This window comes from Neopsephotus bourkii, unplaced genomic scaffold (assembly GCF_033783945.1).
Source record: "Neopsephotus bourkii isolate Nb327-2 ecotype Australia unplaced genomic scaffold, CSIRO-AGI_Nbou_v1 NB_244, whole genome shotgun sequence".
Lineage (NCBI taxonomy): Eukaryota > Metazoa > Chordata > Aves > Psittaciformes > Psittacidae > Neopsephotus > Neopsephotus bourkii.
The window spans coordinates 1-20,839 of record NW_026900754.1 but is presented as its reverse complement, the minus strand read 5'-3'; the positions used below and the strand labels follow the sequence as shown (position 1 = coordinate 20,839).

Below are 20,839 nucleotides of genomic sequence, written 5' to 3'. Positions count from 1 at the left end.
AGCAACAACATACCAACATCATAAAGACAAGAAAGTCCAAAATAAAGTTTATCCATGACACCTACACTGAACTACCATGGAAAAGCGAACACAGGATTCATGAATGAAGAAGGATGTAACTAACGCTAATAAACATGGAAAAGAGGTCTTCTCAAACAAGACTGATTTTTAAACTGTACGTTTGTTGATGTTAAATGGTAGCTGCACATATGTTAATATTTAGAATTTTAGTCTTTCAATCTAGCACTATTAAATATTCTTCTTAAATCTGTATCAACAGAACATGTGCATTAATAAATGGTTAATGCATACATCTCAACAGTCATATCTCAAGGTGAAAAATCTTCAAGGATATTTCTTGAAGGAGTTTTCTAGAAGTTGGTTAGCAGGTGAAACACCGTTTAACATTTCATCATCAGTGACACAAATTAAGACTGCTCCTGAAAACACTTGCTATGATAGAGTGCCAGAGTGACAAACGTTAATAGCAGCCAGAGGAATCAGTTTGATCTGGACTAGTCTAGGTCTAGATTCATTCAAAGACAGGTGCAAAGATATATAAGAAGGATAAGAAATGCAGGCCATGCATACAGATTAAGAGGGCTACAACTTGGAAAGTAAGGCTGAGACGTATTTACAGACCAATTGCCAATGTGGCACTGCTTTCCCTCTCCCCTAAAGAAGCACACCAGTGTAATCTTCAGAAAAAAAAAAAAAACAACAACCAACATATACTGAAAATTCCACAACTACAAATAGCATTAATGATGCTGGAATAGAGTAACTGGTTCAGAGAGATAAAACTGCGCCACCCGTACAGCCACGGGCAGGGAGGATGGATCTTTTATCTTGCTTTAGCTACAGCAAGACCACCCCATCTGACAAATGCCCATTGCAACAGGCACCTGGAAAAGCATATGCACAGTCATATAGCATGCTCTGTTCATTTGCCTAAAGCTGACCACCATGAGCAATACCCCATGCTATGGCTACATGTAGCTAGACTGCTACACAAGACCTAAGGTATTCTTCCAGAATGGCAATGGATGCCAGATGGAATACCTTACAGAGAATCTCACAGATATCGAAGTTTAGGCTACCAAACTGAGCCCCACACATTAAGCTGCTAAGGCTACACTAGCATAAATGTACAAATGTCATCGCTGCCCACTTAAAGATATGCTTGCAAATGAGCACAAAATATATATTACCATTGCATTATGGATATCATGATGGGAAACATGGCATCAGCAAAACTTCAATGACAACAGCAAGATTACCCAGTAAAGCAGGGAGACACTAAGCTAGATTTATCCAGAGTCTTTTCCTTCCTGTCTTGAGGCTACAGACATTATTGCAAAGCAGCTATTTGCTTTATATTAGAAGCTGGAAATAAAACACCCCATTCAATCCATTTCTGAAAGTGCAGGACTGATCCTTAAAGAAAAAGGCTTTCATCCTTTACACCAGGTGATATTACGTTTCAAACAAACAAAACAAAAAAAACCATACCACAAAACCAGAAACAAATAGCATGAGATTACCTGAGAAGCAGAGGCAAACGTACCTTTACTTGTCGGGCCTGGCTAATAACACAGGGCAAGCTAAACAACTGCTGTACGAATGCTTTAAGCTCCTCCATGGTTAGCTTGGTCCTTGTCCTTCCACTATCTTGGCTCTGTCGGCTGTATGAAAAGACATAATTAGACAACACTAGGTGAGAGGAAAGATGATGATCCCTGAATTTATTCCCAGTAACAGAAAGCTATCAAGATTCCCAAGATCCTAAAAATAAAATAAATTTGTATCACTTCAGAACTCAAAAAGCCCCAAACTTCACAAGAATTCCAAAATCTTGTAAACTAATTTTAATATATGACCTCTACACATCTTCAAGAGAATCCACCCTGCTCTTCCAAGGTGGGATTGTCCAGATGACTTTCAAATGGAGGTTGTTCCAAATAGGCAAGAGAACACAGTCCCAAAAAGCCTTCTTTACGTAGCTCAAGAAGTTGACTGCCATGGCAGGCGCTGACAAGAAATCTGAGGTATGTAACAGAAGCAAGCTCTGAAAAGAAGTCTTATTTTCTAGATCTTACTCTCTTGTAGCCAGCAAACTACTGAAACTGGCCTTGCAACAGAAAAAGGCTATTAAGCAGGACACGTTCTGCAAAGACACTTCCATTAAATATCATGAGGCAACTATAACAAGCCCACTGAATGCAGTAAGACTTAAAAGTGACACGCTACACAAATTAAACACTTAGTATAAGTATCACTGGCAGGCATAACAACTTCACAAGCAGGCCAGATTTTAAACACTGAAGAGTTGCTGCCTGCTAATGAATCTACATTTTATTACTATAGAAAATAAAACAAAAAATCCTTCAACCTACAGACTTAAATGTAAGTGTAAAAGTAACATTTTAGATTAATAATCAAACATAATTACACTCTATCAAAAACTTGTGGAGGGAAGAATACCAGGGGCTTTGACTTGCTACAACAGTGAGAAGGAATTGTTGGCTGCACTGGATGTTCGGGACGGCACGCTCTCTGAAACATGGCAGTGTAATTCTGTCCCTAGTCCAACCACAGACTGCCACAGGAGATGGCACAGCACACTGCACGAGATGCTGCACAAAGAGATGCAACTATCCCTGCCTATGGAAACTCACAACTTTCAACAGCAGGGAGAGAGAGAGGCTTGGAATATTGAACAGATACAGCTACAAATTACCTATTTTTCAGGTTTATATATAATCAGATGTATAAGGATAGATTTTCTTTTGCTACATTTGATCATATGTTTATTGCTGCTTTAGTCTCTGCCAAATTGTTCTGTTTGAACACTCATTTTTAATCTGCCTTTTTAACAGCCTTACCCTTTGTGTAAATGTGATCCTTCTCTATGTATTAAACATAAACATAAAAGAAACAGCTGAATATGACCTCTGTATTTAAATTCCCTAACACTGTTCATCAAAAAGGCTTCAAAAATGTCTCAAACCTCAATTTTGTAACATACTGCTATTTAGCATACAACAGCCCTGAGATACACATCTGAGCCCTTTTCCCCCATGGAATTCTTTCAGCTTTAGATCAGACACACCACTGAAAGCTGTCAAATCTTCCTACCCCTTGTGTTTCTTGGGACAGTGCTGAAAATCCAGCAAATAATTAACTGAAGGCAAGTCTTTCAAGAGAAGGCTGACACACTCCAACAGCAAGAGGACAAGGAAGCAGTAACAGTCCAGGAACACCTGGGAGCTACCAAAATAATCAAACTTCACTAAGAACAGGGCAATGGAACCCCTCCAACACTGCTTTCCTCACCCAGACCACAGTTCTAAGCTACCTCTGTGGTAGTGGGACCCTACAAGCAATAAAAGCCAAACAGGACAGCCTTCCTTCCCCTTCATATACAGCAAAAATGCTTCTCTATTTTAGAACAGCTCTTCGATTTCATTAGGTGTTATACTTCCATCTGTGGTGTAATTAATATTTCAGTGTTCATATTCAAGGAATTGTAACATGTTATGTTCTGTGTAGTAAAGGTGAGTATTATAATTAACAAAGTATTTACTTTTTACTCCCTTCCTGGAAAAGTCTTAAGTTACATACAAAAGCTACACATGCAAAAAAACCCAACCAACTGCAAAGCCAAACCTTACAGTAAGAGAAAATGCAAGCCATTAAGTTTCGCACACAACTGCCAGCACAAAAGTTATGATCATCTGATCAAATGGTTCTACGGGAGTTTTATTCAGTGCACAGAACTCACAGGAGAGAAGGAAGAACACACTGCTGAAGGCTCATGAGAGCAGAGCAAGGGGACACATCCAGCAGATTGCTGAGGTGGGGACAGTGACACTGAGGCAGTCACAGGCAAGGCTGGAAACAGAACTAAGTGAGTCTGAACTGGCAGAAGTCACTGAGGCAAGCCACTACTTTTCAGCCACACATCACTGCTTCCCATGGTCCTTCCCAAGAAGAAAAAGACTGGCTCAAACTATGGACTGTTTCTGTTCTCTGCGCTGCTCTGCTCCCCAAGATCCTTTTGTTTCAGTCAATGCTGGCAAGACACCTTTCATTTGCATATTCCAGTAAATCCACCATCATTACAACACATACTGCAACTTCAGAATGGCTGGTAAAATTGTAAGTGTCTTTGATAAATGATATACCAGAAGATAGAACTGTTCTGACCCCAACCACCATAATTGGTACTTCATTCTTTTCAAGCATTTTGCTTTGCAATCCAGTGTTTTAACAGATTTGCTTTCCATTCCTTTAATCTATGTTCTTAGCCATGCTACCTAAAACGCAAACACTCACAAGAGCAAGTAGTGACAGGACAATGGGGAACGGCTTTAAAGTGACAAAGGGCAGATTTAGATTGGGTATTAGGAAGAACTTCTTTACTGTGAGGCACTGGCACAGGCTGCTCAGAGAAACTGTGGCTGCCCCATCCCTGGCTGTGCTCAAGGCCAGGTTGGACAGGCCTTGGAGCAACCTGGTCTAGTGTGAGGTATCCCTGTCCCCACCAGGAGGGGGTGGAACTAGATGATCTTTTGGGTCCTTACCAACCCTAAACATTCTATGATTCAATATCAAGACTCACTGTCATTATGTTTTTCCCTCTAATTGTCTTTCCCTACAGTTCTCCCACACATTCAGAGAAATACCTGATGAGTGATCAGACACACAGCTTCACCAAGAGACTTCACATTTCAGTACATGAGTCAGCTGAAAACAGTAGGCTTAACACATTCCAAGCAAGTCCATTTTTTGGCCCTTTGTGTCACTGTATCTGTCTCCCCTACCTCTCAATGAGTCACAGCACTAAGGACAGGAAATGCTGAAAGAAGTTAGAAGGCAGTGAGGTCTCGGATTCTTACATTTCCAGGGCCAAACAAGCAGCAAAAAAGAAAGCCAGGAACCGTTGAAAACATGCCTGTCCTACCTGTGTTTTTGCTTTTTGCTCAGAAGCAGCTGTGCTACTGAAGCACAAGTCTCTGCTTCTTTCACAGCATCTCTGAGCCTGCGGAAAAGATCATTCTCTGGATATTTTCTGTCTTCAGCATCCTCCAACATTACTCTCAGCTCAATCACATCTGTAATAACAGCACATAATTTGTATGTAAAACCAAAAAATACTTCAGACTGCTTCAAATGCCTTCAATCAAGGTTGCAAAGGCTAGTTCAACCTTAAATGCAGAATGATGAGTTGCATTACACTCAGATTAGCTCATTTCTTTTTTTCCACTAAACAATACACTCATTTTCTTTTTCCCACTAAACAATACACAGTGTTTCATTAAATGAGAATACAAAACAAACATAGGAGTTTCAGGACATCCTACTACAAATGACAGAAGTCTGACCTTTCTTGTGGTTGAGACTGGCAGATAGAGCCTCTGTAACTCTACTGACCCATGTGTCATAAGACTGTGCTCTAACTTTCACTCCATATAGTAGAGAAGGAAGGTCTTCTAGTGGGTACCTGTACCTGGAGATACAGGAAGAAAATACAGAAAGATTATTAATGGCCAATACAAAAAAAAAAAAGGATAGTGCTTATATTGAGTTTTTCCAGCTACAACAAGGCAAGAAAGACAGAACATGTATAATAATGGCTGCCTGGGAACCAAGAAACAGCAAAGGATAAAAATATTTCTTAAAAAAGTAGACAAAAGTGTGGCCAAATGCTGTATTTGGTCACTGATCTCCAGCAAACTATTGGATATGGTAGAAAAGCAGAGGAGAAAAAATATCCTGTGTACCTTAGACACTTCTGCTGCATGGGACATGGACATAAATCAGACGGATGGTATAAGCACACCAGACGCTCAGGATTACAGGAACATGTAAGAGCTGACAAGAAGCACGTGGTTCTGCAAGCTGTGCACTGACGCTCATCATCTGGAACCAGTTCAAACACCTCTTCTTCAGACATCAACACTCCCTTAAAAAAAAGAAAATAAATAGGACACTTGCTAAAATTCTCTAATGCAGGCCAGGGGGTGGGTGGGGGAAGCAAAAGCTCTTTTGCAAGCAGAATAAGAGTTGTCTTTCATTACTCACCATCTGTACAACAGACTCTCTTAATCGTGTCTCTTCCTCTATCATCAGAGTCATCTCCTTACAAACCATGGCAGCCAGCCCAACATCCAAGCACTCTGGATCTGCAGCCATCTTGAAGATTAGCTCTTCATGGGAGAAAACACAGTGACGTCCCAGCCTTCGGTAATGACTCACACACTGACGTCCAATGGGAAGCTACAGAAAAAAATTACATCTGTCATTCTGGGAAAAAAAGCTTCAAGGTGATCTCTTGGCTTCCATTTTCCTTCCTTTGACAAATCCTGGGAAAGACTGAGACTAAGAGAGTTTATCTTATGGGACAGACCCAGTTATAACCACCGTAAGTCATGTCACAAATGAGGACAAAAAGGTATCTGTACTGTGGGTGCATCTGACAATGTAACGTGCCCAATAAGAGTTGTCCTAAGCCCTTTTTACTTTCAGTGGAAAGAAACTGGCATCGAAAAGAAGCCATCTGTTCTACCTTAAGGTGAATGCATTGTCCTCCAGATATTACTGCGCTTGGACACAGACATTTAACCAGATGACTAGAATTAACCAAAACTGGTTATGACTGATTCTGTGTCTTTTAAAGCGAAAGAATACTGACACACTGTTAATCTTGCAGACAATTTTTCTGACAAATGAATATGATTCTCTGATTAAAGATAAAAATTCCTACATGCAGGTAACAAAAAAGAAGGTAGACATAGATAAACTACAGATGAGATTACAATCTCGAACTGTAAACCCTGGAGAGTAATAGAACACACTTTTGACCACTTACTGAAGAATCCACACAAGCCATGCTGTGGTGTAAGCATGGATATTAGAATAAGCACATGATTAAAAGGTGCAATGAGCTGGCACAAAGAAGGAAAAAGTATGCCTACTCCAACATTCAAATGACAACAGCTGTTCATGACAGTACATTAGCATGTGTCAAATTCAGAAAGAGGCATTAGGCATCACAAATACTAGCTGAAGGTATTGCAAATGTCACTTTTTCATTAGACCAATAGTTAAAAAGGAAGGCCACATACCAAAGTTTCAGTTTGAAGCTGCTTAAAATTATGTGCTCATTAAATTATTTTGTGTAACAGAAACTCACATCAGTTGTTAACTGTTGTACCAGGAACTATAAATATATAACATACTATGTAACTTAAAAGACTACTATTCAGGTAATTAATTCTTCCTTGCTAAGGTCACCTAGCAAGACATAGCAAACACATACAAACAGAACAGACCCAGTCAGCCGTGCAGAAGTTCACAGCTTCAGCAAAGTTGTATCCCTGGTTAAATCCAGAGTGATAGGCACGAGGAAAGGTCACGACAAACTCGCCAGCACACTGATTGGTCCTGTATACCTAATACAAGTGAGAATAAAGGGGGAAAAAAAACGGGAAAAAGGTATGAAACTTGCAACAGAGTTAAAGACACATAATTACAAGATATTTGAACACTACTTCTATAGAAATCACATGCAATGTAACTACCACAGCAGTGGTGAGGATTGGTTCTGTCTTCTTAAAAGTCACTCCTCGATAGTCTTACTCAAAAAAGCTGAATATATGTGCCAACAGTTAAAAATTCTCTTTATGAATCCCAAAACGGATGTCTATCATCATTTAATCCATTGTGCCACAAAGTGCAAAAGCTTCTGGAAACAGTGCAAAAGCTGGAAACAGTTTATGGTTTGTTTTTCTTGGGGTATTTGCCAGGGAAGAAATTTATACTAAGACAAAAGGAAATGATAGTGACTGGTGCTTAAAGTCTGCAGTCAATTATGTTTGGTCAAAAAAAGCATTTTGTAATGCAGAGATTTCTTCTGAACATAAAACAAGTATTTTAACATAAAAAGATGAAACGCGCTTTACAGACAAACTTGCTGCTATGGCAGGCTGGGGCTTTTTAATTAAAAACAATAAATGTAACACAATTTACACTTGTTCTATACGATATTTTATATAAGAAGCTTGACAGTCACTTCTGATTTAAGGTAACTTAAATTTCATGGTAAGTCTAAGGAAGATACTAGAAAACAGTTTTAAAAAAACACCACAGAACTAATGAACCAAACATGTTAATGTCCACCATGGAAATTCTGCAGTTATGCCAAACCACTGTTACACTAATCTGGAATGGGATGAAAAACAGAGCACATAGGAGTACTTATGTAAAAAATGCTCATGTGCTACTCACTGGTACACCATGTTCCATCAGCACATTGGGGTTCATAATAGTGACCAGCTGATGCAGGAGGTCAGGCTGGGATTCAAATAGCTCAGGAGCCAATTCCTTCATCACATCTTCTAACTGCTCTGCTGCATGAGAGGGCACGCCATACCACGTCTTTGGCTCTCCCCTAACAAAACACAACAAATAAATAATAAACACATTACTTAAAAGTAATGCTGCCACCCAACTGCAGAACAGACCTCAAACCTGGCCGCCCTGTTCACACAAGCCATATATTTTGCACAGAGACACAAAGGTATCTTTTATCAACAACAGCCTTCTTCAGGATGTATTATTATTATCTGAAAAATCAAACAAACTGCAACACAGTTCTCTACATAGCTGGCACCAGATTTGCCATTACAAGCCGTATGTGGATGATAATTGTCATTTACCATGATTTAATTGGATAAAATAGACTATAATTTTCTTTTAGGAAAAAGAAAGTAAGTTTAATTCACAGGTAACGTTTAGGAGAAAAAGAGATCATGATACTCCTCCACTCACTCAATTAGGCCTTGAGTAGTCATATTCCTGAAACCACAGAACAGTGGAATAGTACACCAGATAAGCAGGAGTGGAAAAAATTAAAACATTAGAGTACAATAAAATATAAGCAATCCTTCTAATATACATAACCAGTTACTGAAAACCAGTGGTTCACTGGACTCTTAGGATAAAAAATTCCTAATAACATGAGTTAGTTAAGTACGAGGGAAGAAAAAGATGAACAAGATCAAAACTAAACAGAAAATTACTTGACCAAGTATTATTTCAGTCCCTCATTAAGCTTTATTTTGGTTAAGAAAAGACTGGATCTTGTATCTATAGTGCTGAGGTTTTGGGTCTTTTTTATTTTATTAAGTATAAGCAGTAGTCTGCTGAAATATCTGAAATCATTTACACAGCACTATTCAACCGTATGAATGATTTTGTCACTAACCATCCCAAAGTTAGACGACATCATTTTCTGTGGTTCCTACAGGCTTCAGTGACACCTGCTGGTAGGACACAGTTAATAGTAGGTTTCTACTCATCTGAGCTGCTGGAATTCACCAGCTGACACCAGCCCCTTACATGCTGATTTAGTTAGCAACATGCTGAGAACAATAACTGAGCTTAAAACAAAACTAATTCCCCCCTGAGACCGCAGACTAGATTTTAATAGCAAACATGCTTCTCCAGAAGTGTGCAATCACAGCCTAAAGGCCACCAACTCATCTTTACAAGATGTACAACAAACTTTCTGTTCTATAAAGGGGTGCTTTCGACAGCTTCCTCCTTCTTTCGCCCCGACCCATCCACTGTGACTGAGCCTCATGACTGGGAAGACTGCAATGGAAATAAGTTAATCTGTCAAAACTCTTCTTTTCAAACACCAAAGCTGAACACCAGAACACTTCTAGGATTGTTTTAAAAGACTCTAAAATTTCTCTTCTCTTGAACAGTATTTCTGTGTATGCATAGATCTGCTGCTGAACTGTCAGCTCTGATGCCTGTGTAAGCCATTAGGCAGCAGCCTCCATTTGCAACATAGGGGCACACCAACTTTTAAATCATGAACCAGTGAACTGTAAATCGGTTCTCAAAACCAAAAGCTTCCTTAGAAAAGATGTGAGCCTGGTAAAGCAGTGACACTGGATTTTTGGCACCACAGAATATTTAATCAGTTGATGAAAAACACTGAAGTGCTTAAAACAGTGTCTGTATTCACTTTTAATTAGCTTGAGAATATGGACTGCTCATCCCATTTAGATTTTTGGTTAAATGTCATCAGCATGCACAGGCACTTTCAAGTAGAACCACATATTTACTAAGGGCAAACAAGGCAGCATAAGGTAAATGCATAAAGGAGACTCCATACCAATGCAGGTAGTTGATGGAATAGCTCCAATGATCTTCAATATGCCAGCAAAATGAGGAGAAGCACATCCCTACATACAGCCAAGGTACCTTCATGCCAGAGATATCTGCATTGATGTGAGCAAGGACTGATTGTTCTAGAATTGGCATGTTATTCAAGTTCCAACCAGAGAGCGCATAATCCTGCCAAAAAAAAAGAAGAAAATACTAAACAAATCAGAAGTACAAAAGGACACCAAGTCACAGAAGGAAAGTATAAAGGAAAAGATCAGCTTATGCATTTTGACAGTAGAGAGTGGGTAATATTCTGCAGTAGTGAAGCATCAAAACAAAGAAGTAATTCCTGAGATACCTTAATCAGCAATTTATCAAGACCAAGATTTAAGGCCAGTCCTAGAATTTCAACATATTCTTTGGATCAAGGCTTATACACTTAGGCTTTGGTTCCCCTTCCTCAAGTTTATAGGTTCCATGCTTTATTGGTGGAGCAAAATACCAGCACTACTAAGAGAATGACAGAAGATTGAAATCCCTCAATAAAACAGAATAACTTCAGACTGTAAACAGCACAGTGAATCTTATGTTATTATTTCAGCTTTTTTTAAGACCTGCTTTACTGCACTGCAGTTTATCTTGATGACCTTTATATATTACTTCAGAAAGTTTCTCAAGAGGAGAGATTCCTACACACTCATTTCTGGGAAGACAGCATCACTAGTCGAGCAATCCCACCTTCACCTTCAAATACACACAATTTGTACAAAAAAATGAGAATTCAAACAGACTGCCTTAAAAGCTCACTACTCTATTTTTAACATTAGTCTACCTTCTGAAAGCAGACCAGTCACACCCTCAGCTCTGCCACACCTCCCTGCCATTTCCTTTGCTCTGACACTATAAAGACAATGCAGCAAGTCAGAGTACTTAAGTGATCTGGCTAGAAAATATAATTTCATCCAAATAGATCAGCAAGCAGTTTTGACTCACTGAGCAGCTACACAATCCCTGCATAGCCAACAAAGGTTCAGGTAGGAAGACAACAGTGAGCAGGATTAACTCTTCCAGTGATCAGTATAAATTGGTTTTGGGCCATGTAGTCATGAAATCACACCTTTACCCTCATTTTGCCTGAATTTAAACATATAGGCAGCCAGAAAATTGATACACTAAAGTAAGATCTGAGGGAAAGATCGATAATATACTTACCAAATGTTCTTCATAAAATTTTCTATAACAGAATGCTGTATTTACATCTTTCCATTCTTACAGTATGCATGGTCAGAGAAACAAGCTAAATCCCGTATTTCTGGTTTACCTATTATGAACCTCCTAAGGAGGTTAAGCATCATGTATCTATAGCTAAGTCAGTAACAAAAAGGTTTGGAAGAAGAAAAAAAAAAACTTATCAGCTCCCTCATACTCAGACATAATGTAACAACTTGCACATTCTGCCTGCTGAGACTAAGTGATACAAACCAGGTGTGACTTAAATCATGAAAAGCAGCTTAGCTATCAGCAACCAGATCTGGAAAAGAACTTAAGATACCAGATTAATGCCGCGCTCAACTGGAATGTTAAGTGCATGGCAAAAGCCTTAAGCAGCTTCTTTGTGAGAAAAATAAATCCACACTGATTTCTGACCTAAATTCTTACTGTGAAATCTTATGCAGAGCAAAGAATGGGGTCAGTTTACATATTCTGCTCCTCACCTCCTCCTCTGGCATCAGCTTTCGTCGGCCATCCTTCACTGGGAAGCCACTTCCAAAGTCCTTGGATGAGATATCAGCCCCATATTCCACAATAACATCTTCTTCTATGCTGCTCACCAATCGCCAGAATTCTTTTTCTACAAGCTCGGTGGGAACCATCTAAAAGCAGAAAAGACGTTAGGGTATGCACAGATAAGACCCAACATAAAAGTTGTCATTCATGCAATAAATCCTCCATGAATCCCACAGCCACTCCCTCTCTACCCTCCATCTCCTCAAAGTCATAGGGTTTGGTCTGTATTCCTTAGTAGTGGCTGCAATGTAACAGCAATAGGATGCCACACATAAGAGATGGCATGAATAAAAAGACCAAAAGATAGGTTTACCAGAAGTACAGCTAAAAAGGGGAGAAGGAGACAACCAGCAGCAGCCAGGCAGCAAATGAAATGAAGAGCATGTAAATTCCAAACTATTTCGGAAGTTAATGACCAGAACTTCTAACAGTAAGGAAATTCAGATAAAGAACTTTGTTCAACAGTGTAATCTTCATATAGCTCATTACAATTCCCTTATATGCGTTTATGAAGTGTATTTGTAAAATAAGCTTTGTTCCTCATTTTGCTCTGCGTCCCAAAGTTGTACCATGAACTGCAATCCTTAAAAAAGTAGAAGCTTTAGGAAGTATGCCCATAAATTACCAAAGAACCCTGAGAGGAGAAGGAGCTTGGTGCTGCATGCAGTCTACAGGACAGTGGATTCATGGAAGCATGCCAAAGCAGAAACACTAGTTTTTAAAATGCTGCTGAGATGCAGGACAAAAAGCCCAAACCGTTATTATCAGACAGACACAGCCTATTGAACCGCCTACAAAAAAACCACTGTAACAGGGAGGAAAACAATGATTTATCCTCTGAACAAACTAAACCAAGACAAAAGCCATAGGAAGGGCAGAAGAAAGACCCCTTTGCCAAACAAGAACAAGATAATTGGTTCAATGATTCAAAAAGGGCGACAACAGAGCATGGCCAATAAGGTTTACCCTAACAAGCAACAACCTACCTATACATCCCAAGAAAAGGGTGAAATGAAGTTGAAATGAGACCAGATGCCAGAAAGCTAAATGATTTGTTTACATGTTTGAAACTTAGGGTGCCTCTTTAAAAATAGCAAAAATCCAGGATCAGCTGAACAGTCTTTTTCCCCTACAAGGAATCACAGCAAAAAGTTGAAACTCACATGGACTGGCATGTTGAAATAATCAGACTTGAAGTTATCAGCCATTTCACCAAAGCTCTGGAGAGTGTATTCCCTGACAGCTTGTTCAAATCCAAAGGCTTCACGGGGTTTGTTGCATTCCTGGGAGAGAGAACATGAAAATATTGTTCCCTGCAGCAGATTATGATACAGTTACATTTTTCAGTATAAAAAAAAATCTAGTGTCCATCCGAGTCCTTACCAAACACAATAAGCTACCAGTTTTGAGTGCTTTGCTCAGCAAAGGAAGTCCTACCACAACGGAAACAGAACAGGATTAATTATACAGAAGCTAATCTATAGTGGTAAGCCCCAATGTTACACACTCCTGCTTTGCTGTCCAAAACTTAAGTTTTGTCACCTACTGCTGCCAGCCACAGAGTAAGACAGAACACAAGATGCTTAGCCATAAAACATTTCTTAGACACACTGGATTCAAGCACCTGTGGAATAACTGCACAGGAAGAAACCCTGAATGTGCTTCAGTCTTATCAAGGCAGCAAATTGTTAACGGATTTGGCGCTGTGGAAGTACACAGAAGAGGAAGAAGGAAATTAAAACAATGCAACACAGCTTAACAGCAGACATGGTCCATCTGACAGAAAACCTCCAAGTCTTCCACTGTTCTAATCCCATTACCCCAAGAGCACAAAAAATATTAGTTCACATTCCAGCTATCTCCCCACCCATTTCTACAGTGTCCTTTTCAGCCTCTCTGTATCTGACACAATGTTTATATACAAAATATATTTGAACACAAACATGAAATAGAATTGATAGCCAGCTGTTCAGTCATAAACAAACTGAAAGGACTGGAAAGGAATTCAGGAGATCAGTAGTTCCTCTTTCTTCAAGAGAAAATATCCCTAGACTATGCCCAACATTTATCAAAGCAGTTCTTTAATGGTGGCTGCAACAGGGAATCTACACCTGTAAGCACTGTTTAACAATGTTGACCTGAATAAAGATCCCTTACCCTATTCTTCCTAGCTTCTGCTCCAGCACCCTGCCATTAACATTACATTTAGCATCTGTGTACAATTAACATTTAAAGCAAAAACTGATGCAAAAAGTGCTACTGAATTTCAAACATCTTTCTGCTGTTGTTTACTCTCCATTACATAATTTAATTATGTTGTTTCCCTTCTTCCTTCTGCTTTCAATGCATTTACGAAGTTTTTCTAGTACTTCTTGTATCATTTTCTAGTAATAATTTATTTGGCAATAACTTTCCAGCTTTTATTCCTATGTGCGTATTTTTTCTTGGGAACAATGCAGCCCTGGTTTTATTAGCAATAGTAGTAGAGAAATTTCTTGCAAGTTCCCACATTCTTAAACCACTGCAGTCACTATATTTACTACTATATTCTTTAAATTATCTCCACACTGGATTGCTGTAGTTTGCTAATACTCCTTCATTGTGCTCTCTTAAGGGAGCAATAAAAAAGCAGCTTAATCCACTCTCTGAGCAGCAGCCGAAAAGGGTTAGTTGCATCTTTTCCCTTGGCTGTGACTATGTATTTCCACCTCTCTCACAACAGCATTTGCCTGAGTTCATGTGACACCCTAGCCTCTCTTGGTGAAGTCTGAAAGCAGCAAGCTGATGCACCTCATTATGTGGCTGCACAGCTATTCATACACCACCATAAAGAAAACAGCAGAAACCAACAGCTGGAAAGAGTGTGGAGGAGGTGGGGGAAAATGGGCATATACACGTGTGCAACTGTTCCTTTTGTAAAAACACCATCTAAAAAGTTTAAACTAGTCACAAAATTACAGCTTTAGAAACAGTAAGCCTTTTTCTTTGAATTATACATCTACCCATTTCCTGAGCTTGCAAAATTAAGGCTATCAAATGACGTCTGATGCCTTCAGGCTTTTGATCAGTCGTTTCTTGGAAGTTGGTAGCTCCTCTCTTTAAACAATTCAACTAGTTCTCACTTTTGGAGCCTCAGTTCCTTTTTTTGTCTAAACCAAAACTAAAATAGCTACAATTTTTAAATTAGTTCCTTCACTTTCTACTACCCACTATTCTGAACACCACCATAATGACTTGCCAATAATTATATGTCTGCTATGATCAAATTGCATACTTTCATAGTTTTCAAAATGTCTCATTGCTATGCTGAGACACCTATCACCACCTTACTTCTCATCCTGATTTCCCACTACCGGCTTATCAAATTGAGTTTCAGCTCTTAGCACACTAAGGCCAAAGGTTTAGCTGTCACACAGCCGTACAATAAACAAAGGTTACATTCAATCTCCAGAAGAAAAATTTCTCTCTCCTTATGGCTCACCAACTAAGAACATCTGGAGATGCACAGCTCATCTTGACAATATGCCAAACAAAACTATGGCTTCTACCCAGATGGAATGGCACTGAGCTGAATTGCTCTTCTGATCTTTCCAGGAATACAAGTATACACACAAAGCTTGAACAGTTCTTGAACTGTACCTCAGCAACACACTTTGGACACCGCCAGTCACCCTTGGGTACATCAGGTAGAGGAGGAATCAAGCAAAAAGTGTGATAGCTGTCATCACATCCATCACACAGTAGCAGTTTGTCCTCATTATTTCCTCTGCCACAGAATAAGCAAACATACAGATCAACCTGTGGAGAAAAAAGAAAAAACAGAAAAGAAAAAAAAAGTTACAAAAACTTTCCTCATCCAGAACCTGCCTTCCTTACACTAAGGAACAAAAAATGTAATCCTAAAGTTCAACACATCAACATCAATGCGGTCTCCTCTGTTTTCTGAGAATCACTGAAAATTAACAATTATGCTTCAGTTTCACAAAGCAGCAATACATGGGGACAAGGGGACTTTGGGTGCTGCAAAATAACTATCCAGTTCAATTGGATAATTGTTTTCTATATTACTCAAAGTAGCATGTCATTTATGTTATTCAAAAAATAGTAGGTTACAGTTTTTAGAACTCCCTCCCATTGGGCCCATGTCATAGAAAACTACATCCTTACAAAGAGCACATGGCTGAGGATAATCTCCAAAACATATTTAAGAAACATACATGTCATCACTTCTAGTGATGTACAGTGATTACCTTTGCAATGGAAAAGAATAGAGAAAAAAAACCCACAGAGTTCAGTCTACAAATCCAAGGGGAAAGGAAGGAAACCTGCACATAAAGGTATCAAATTCTTTCTTATTTTCTCTAAAATGAAGGCTAAAAACTCCAAGTGATAAGAAAGAAAAATTAATCCCAATACAATAGCAAGCAATTTTTGCAAGTGTCTGTCCAATAATCTGTCAATAACACTGACTGGGAAATAGTCTCAAGGACCAAAGGGAAAACCGTACCAACAAGTTTCAGATTTTGCTATTGCTTCCTGTATTGTTCAAAGGACTTTTAATTAAACATAATACTGAAGATCTGTAACAGTCTAAATGAATAAACCTTGTATTACTGTATCACAGCTAAAAAATTATCTTCTGTATAAATTTTTACTAACAACATGAATTTCATTAATAACACTTGCTCCGAGTTCTGCTACTATTCCATCAGGGAATAGTGGGCAACTCAGGCTATGCTTATTTCCTTCACGTAGCTCAAAATAACACCAGAAGCAGTGGAGTTGCTTTCGGGTTTGTTTTTTTCATCAAAATGTCATAAAACCATATGCTTTTAATCTGATTAGGTTAACACAGTAGTGTTAAATACTTGATGTCAAACGCCACATTAGTTACACAACCTAGTTAAGAATGCAACTTCCTAGCTATGCAATAATATACTTCTGAATAACATTGCTCAAGTTTCCCAAGATATAATTTTAAGAAATAATGCAGTTTTATTAAGAGACATATCACTTTCCCCTTTAAAAAATAATTAAAAAATCACACACTCATCTTCATGGCGTATAATGTCTAAAACACCAACCAAGTTGCTTTTGTTGCAAGTATACAGAATGGAGAAAGATTATCTTAACATACATTTTCCAGGTTCTCTCCCCAAAATTAAAAATGCATTAAAAATGGCAATTGTAAGAGGAGCCTATTCTATGATACTCATTAGTTACCTACCACTGATAATACATTTCCTCTCCAAATTCATATTAACATACGCAATTTTTACATTAGACTAAGTGATGATTTGTCTATTACAAAGACTGCATCGAAATATAATCACAAAAAGCAGATCGGTGATCACACAATAACCACAAGTAAGCCCCCCAGCCACGTCACAAAACAGAGCAATTCTATGATGATATATAACTATATGTATCAAGTGGGGAGGGGATAAAAAGAAAAAGGTATATGTTATTTCACAGTCTACATTTCACAAAAAAATAAATGAATGTGGGAGAAGTGTAAACAAAACTGTACCACAGTGTTTTTTAGAAGTTATGTAGGGTTAACATATCACATGTGCACTTCAAAGACTGCTTTCCTTGAAGGTCTCTCATCCAAGTATAAAAAATATGTGGAACCAAAGAGTACTAAGTCAAATAATTTCATAAAATTACAGCTACAGCAATACAGTTCCAGACCAGCAGTTCTGTTGCCACAGGATTTTCCTTTTCTCTTATAAACAGGAGTAACTGACAACAATAAACAAATAGAGTTTTCTACAAGAAACAGAGACAAGACAAAATACTTTAAAGCATACTTAACAAAATGGTCACAACACACAGCTTAGGAACACTATATACTCAGGAGTAGTAGCACAATTAAAATTCCTGTCACACACTCTAACTTAGCTGCAACAGCACAATGATCTGGTTTTTTAAACATACAAGTTCTCCCTTATGTTTTTCCCTCAGGAAGTATTTCCACATATGAAAATATGATTCCTAGAGACTTTTGGTTGTCTTGATTTTCTATTCTATGATTGAAATTTAAAATAAAACTGTTGTAAGTGTTCTCAGGCTAAGAAAAAAAGAGCTGAATTATTAGTGAAGAGCCTAATTTTCAAGACATTAAAAGCCTGCATCTTCATTCATGGTTGCATACACATGACTTGAAAAACAGAAAGTCACGTGTTAATGAAATACATTAAGGACAACTATACTTTTCCATGGTCAGCCATCAGAGACATTTAATTTTTTCCCCTTAGGGGCTTCTTTTGCATGGATGACTAGTTCAAAAACAAACCAAAAAAGACATGAAAGCTGGAATTGCTGAAATCCAAATTCCTGAAGTACTGGAGCACCTCAAAATATCTTTCAAGGAAGATAAGCAGTATTATAATCGTTCTATAAAGGGGAGCTTATAGAAAGTAAGCTAACGAAGGCATGCAAGAAGTGTGTGACAAAGCAAGCCCTCAAACCCATGATCAACAAGCACCTTCATGTTGCAACATCCTTCCTGTCCAAAAGATTAAAACAGAAACCCAGAGCATAGATTATACTATCGGTTCTTCCCGTAACAGTATGATCTGCTCTACTGTCAACAGATTTATCTATCTGGGGGTGGGGGGTGTATTAGAATTAGAAATAAATCCTAGTAAATCAATTTCTCTTCAGAAATCACAACAAAGGAATCAAACTCACAAAGCTGACAGAAAGAGTTCCTTTGCGTTGCCTCATCTGCATTCCAAATGCTTCTGATCTGGTTCCTTTGCGTCTCCGTGTCACCTCATCTTAAAGCAAAATAAAGTTAAATTGTATTAGTATCACATCAGGATACACTTGCAAAACCAACACACACACCCAGCCTAGTACCATGCCTTTCATATCAGAAACTACCTGACAGTCCAAAGAAAGCAATACTGCCTTGTTGTACCTGGCCAATCTAAAATCAACAAGGATTAGGAAAACACATTTTGCTTATCCTCACAGATCATCCCAAATGCATCACAAAACAAAGTGAATTACACTCAATTTGTGCACTTTGTTGGCAGGATCAGATTCAATACTGTCAAATCCTGTTTTCCCTTCCAGTCATTCAGTTCATGCAACAGCTGCTTAATTGTTATTGTTACTATGCAATACATAAAGAGCTGAAACTATGCCAAGTTACAGGAAGCACCCTGTAAATCTCTCATGAATGAAACCCTACAATACTTAGATTTCTTTTTCTAATTATTTGCTTACTTCTTAACATTGTCTATAGAGACATTCAGAAAGGTTTAACAGCTTCATGACTTTACAAAGGGATGAGCCCAAAACTTAATTACCCTCTTTATCCTTTGCTCCCAGTGCCAGTCCCATCATCTTAGGTCCAGCTCCAAAGATCTGCAGCTTTTTCAGTTCAGCATTTCTACTCATTTCTCCTGTCTCTGCCTAAAAGTAAAAACAAGGCCAAATCAGCACAAACCATCAACATCTCTCCCCTCTGCGTCTCCCTATTTCCTTTATATTCCACTCTCCCACAACATCTGCCCATCAAAAGACAGGAAACAGAGGCATGAAGACAAGATTTGCTACTCATGCAAGGTGAACAGCAAATTTGTTCAAGCAAATGAACAAATGCAAATGGAATAAAATACAGCATTTTTATCTCAGCATTTCAAATTATTTTCCATTCGCATTAAACTACAGGAAGTCACCTACGTAGCAAATAGAGAACTAGGTTTGACATTTAGCAGAAAATAAGTAAGAATGCCACAGCAGTATTTTTTGAAATCACCATGATTCAGTCAAGTGCTTGGCTATTAACACTTGGATATTAACACATACACTGTTTCAACAAGATTTCTTTAACTGCTTGTGTGAACACATGACACTAATGAGTTCCAACCTACCTCCTTAAGCTAGGATACTCTTGGGTTTATTTATGATGAAATGTTATAAGTACAACTCTGGGACCGCAGCTACCCATGCTGCTCTTGAAACCTCAAAACCAGACGTGAAAAGACCAATGTGACAACTCCAGGGCCCTGCCAGTATTGTCTCCTCAAGTGTTCTATTAACTGAACTTCTTCCTGTTTCCCATTGCTGACCTACTTTGATTTTGCACATCACTGCCACTAACCTAACAACAAAAAGAACCTACGTGTTCTGTTGTCATCTGCAATGCAATCACCTTGGCGTTTTTATTTATGCTGCCTCCTTATACTCTGAAAACCCTTTCTAACCTGGTATAGAAGTACAGAATTGTTAGGGTTGGAAGAGACCTCTGGAGATCATCTAGTCCAGCCCCCAAAAGCTACTAAACTGTCATCATTCACAATCTTAAAAGATCTCAGGAAATCTATCCATTTTCAAAGCTAGTATCTAATTCTAAGGAGGTTGTTCTTCAAGTAATTTCCCAGTGATGCTTCATTTGTTATTTTCCACCAAAATATGGCCTGAGATACCAGTCATGAAACAAGCTCCCTTGGGGTGACATGCTTCCAGTGTTTTTAATTAATAAAAAAACTCTTAAAAAAAAAAAAGGGTTTAAAATAACATCAAATGCATTTGCAATAATGCTAAAAGAAGTAAGATGCTTCCCATTTATTCAGCCTAAATCAGCTGGTTTTCCTGCTTCTTTAACATATTGAAAGAGATACCGTTTCCTAGACATCATTATTCTAAGGAATTTTCAGCGATATTTAGAGCCCTTGTTCCCACTGAAGGGTGTATGCAGTATGCTAAGTGGCATCTTTCCAAACTCATTATTGCCTGTATTCTAATTTTGAACATTTATGAATTCTATACTGCTATTATTTTCACTTTAGCTACGTATGTTACCAACTTCGTAAGCCCACTCTGAAATGGCACACTAAGTGGCAGTTTT

At 38.5% G+C, this 20,839-nt stretch overlaps 1 protein-coding gene across 1 annotated transcript in view; it reads right to left on the bottom strand.

Annotated features, from left to right (window-relative positions):
• The window catches only part of KDM5A (lysine demethylase 5A), a 38,151-nt gene extending 18,407 nt beyond the window's left edge, over nt 1-19,744 (bottom strand). Inside the window, exons 1-13 of the mRNA XM_061345786.1 lie at nt 19,296-19,744; nt 18,670-18,758; nt 15,613-15,771; nt 13,137-13,256; nt 11,901-12,059; nt 10,193-10,374; nt 8,293-8,455; nt 7,338-7,457; nt 6,088-6,282; nt 5,787-5,968; nt 5,388-5,512; nt 4,967-5,117; nt 1,568-1,685 (exon numbers count right to left, since the gene is read on the bottom strand). Coding sequence (XP_061201770.1) covers nt 1,568-1,685; nt 4,967-5,117; nt 5,388-5,512; nt 5,787-5,968; nt 6,088-6,282; nt 7,338-7,457; nt 8,293-8,455; nt 10,193-10,374; nt 11,901-12,059; nt 13,137-13,256; nt 15,613-15,771; nt 18,670-18,758; nt 19,296-19,386 — 1,854 coding nt within the window. The 5' untranslated portion in view covers nt 19,387-19,744. The remainder of the gene's footprint in view (nt 1-1,567; nt 1,686-4,966; nt 5,118-5,387; nt 5,513-5,786; nt 5,969-6,087; nt 6,283-7,337; nt 7,458-8,292; nt 8,456-10,192; nt 10,375-11,900; nt 12,060-13,136; nt 13,257-15,612; nt 15,772-18,669; nt 18,759-19,295) is intronic.
• Nucleotides 19,745-20,839: the final 1,095 nt, after the last annotated feature.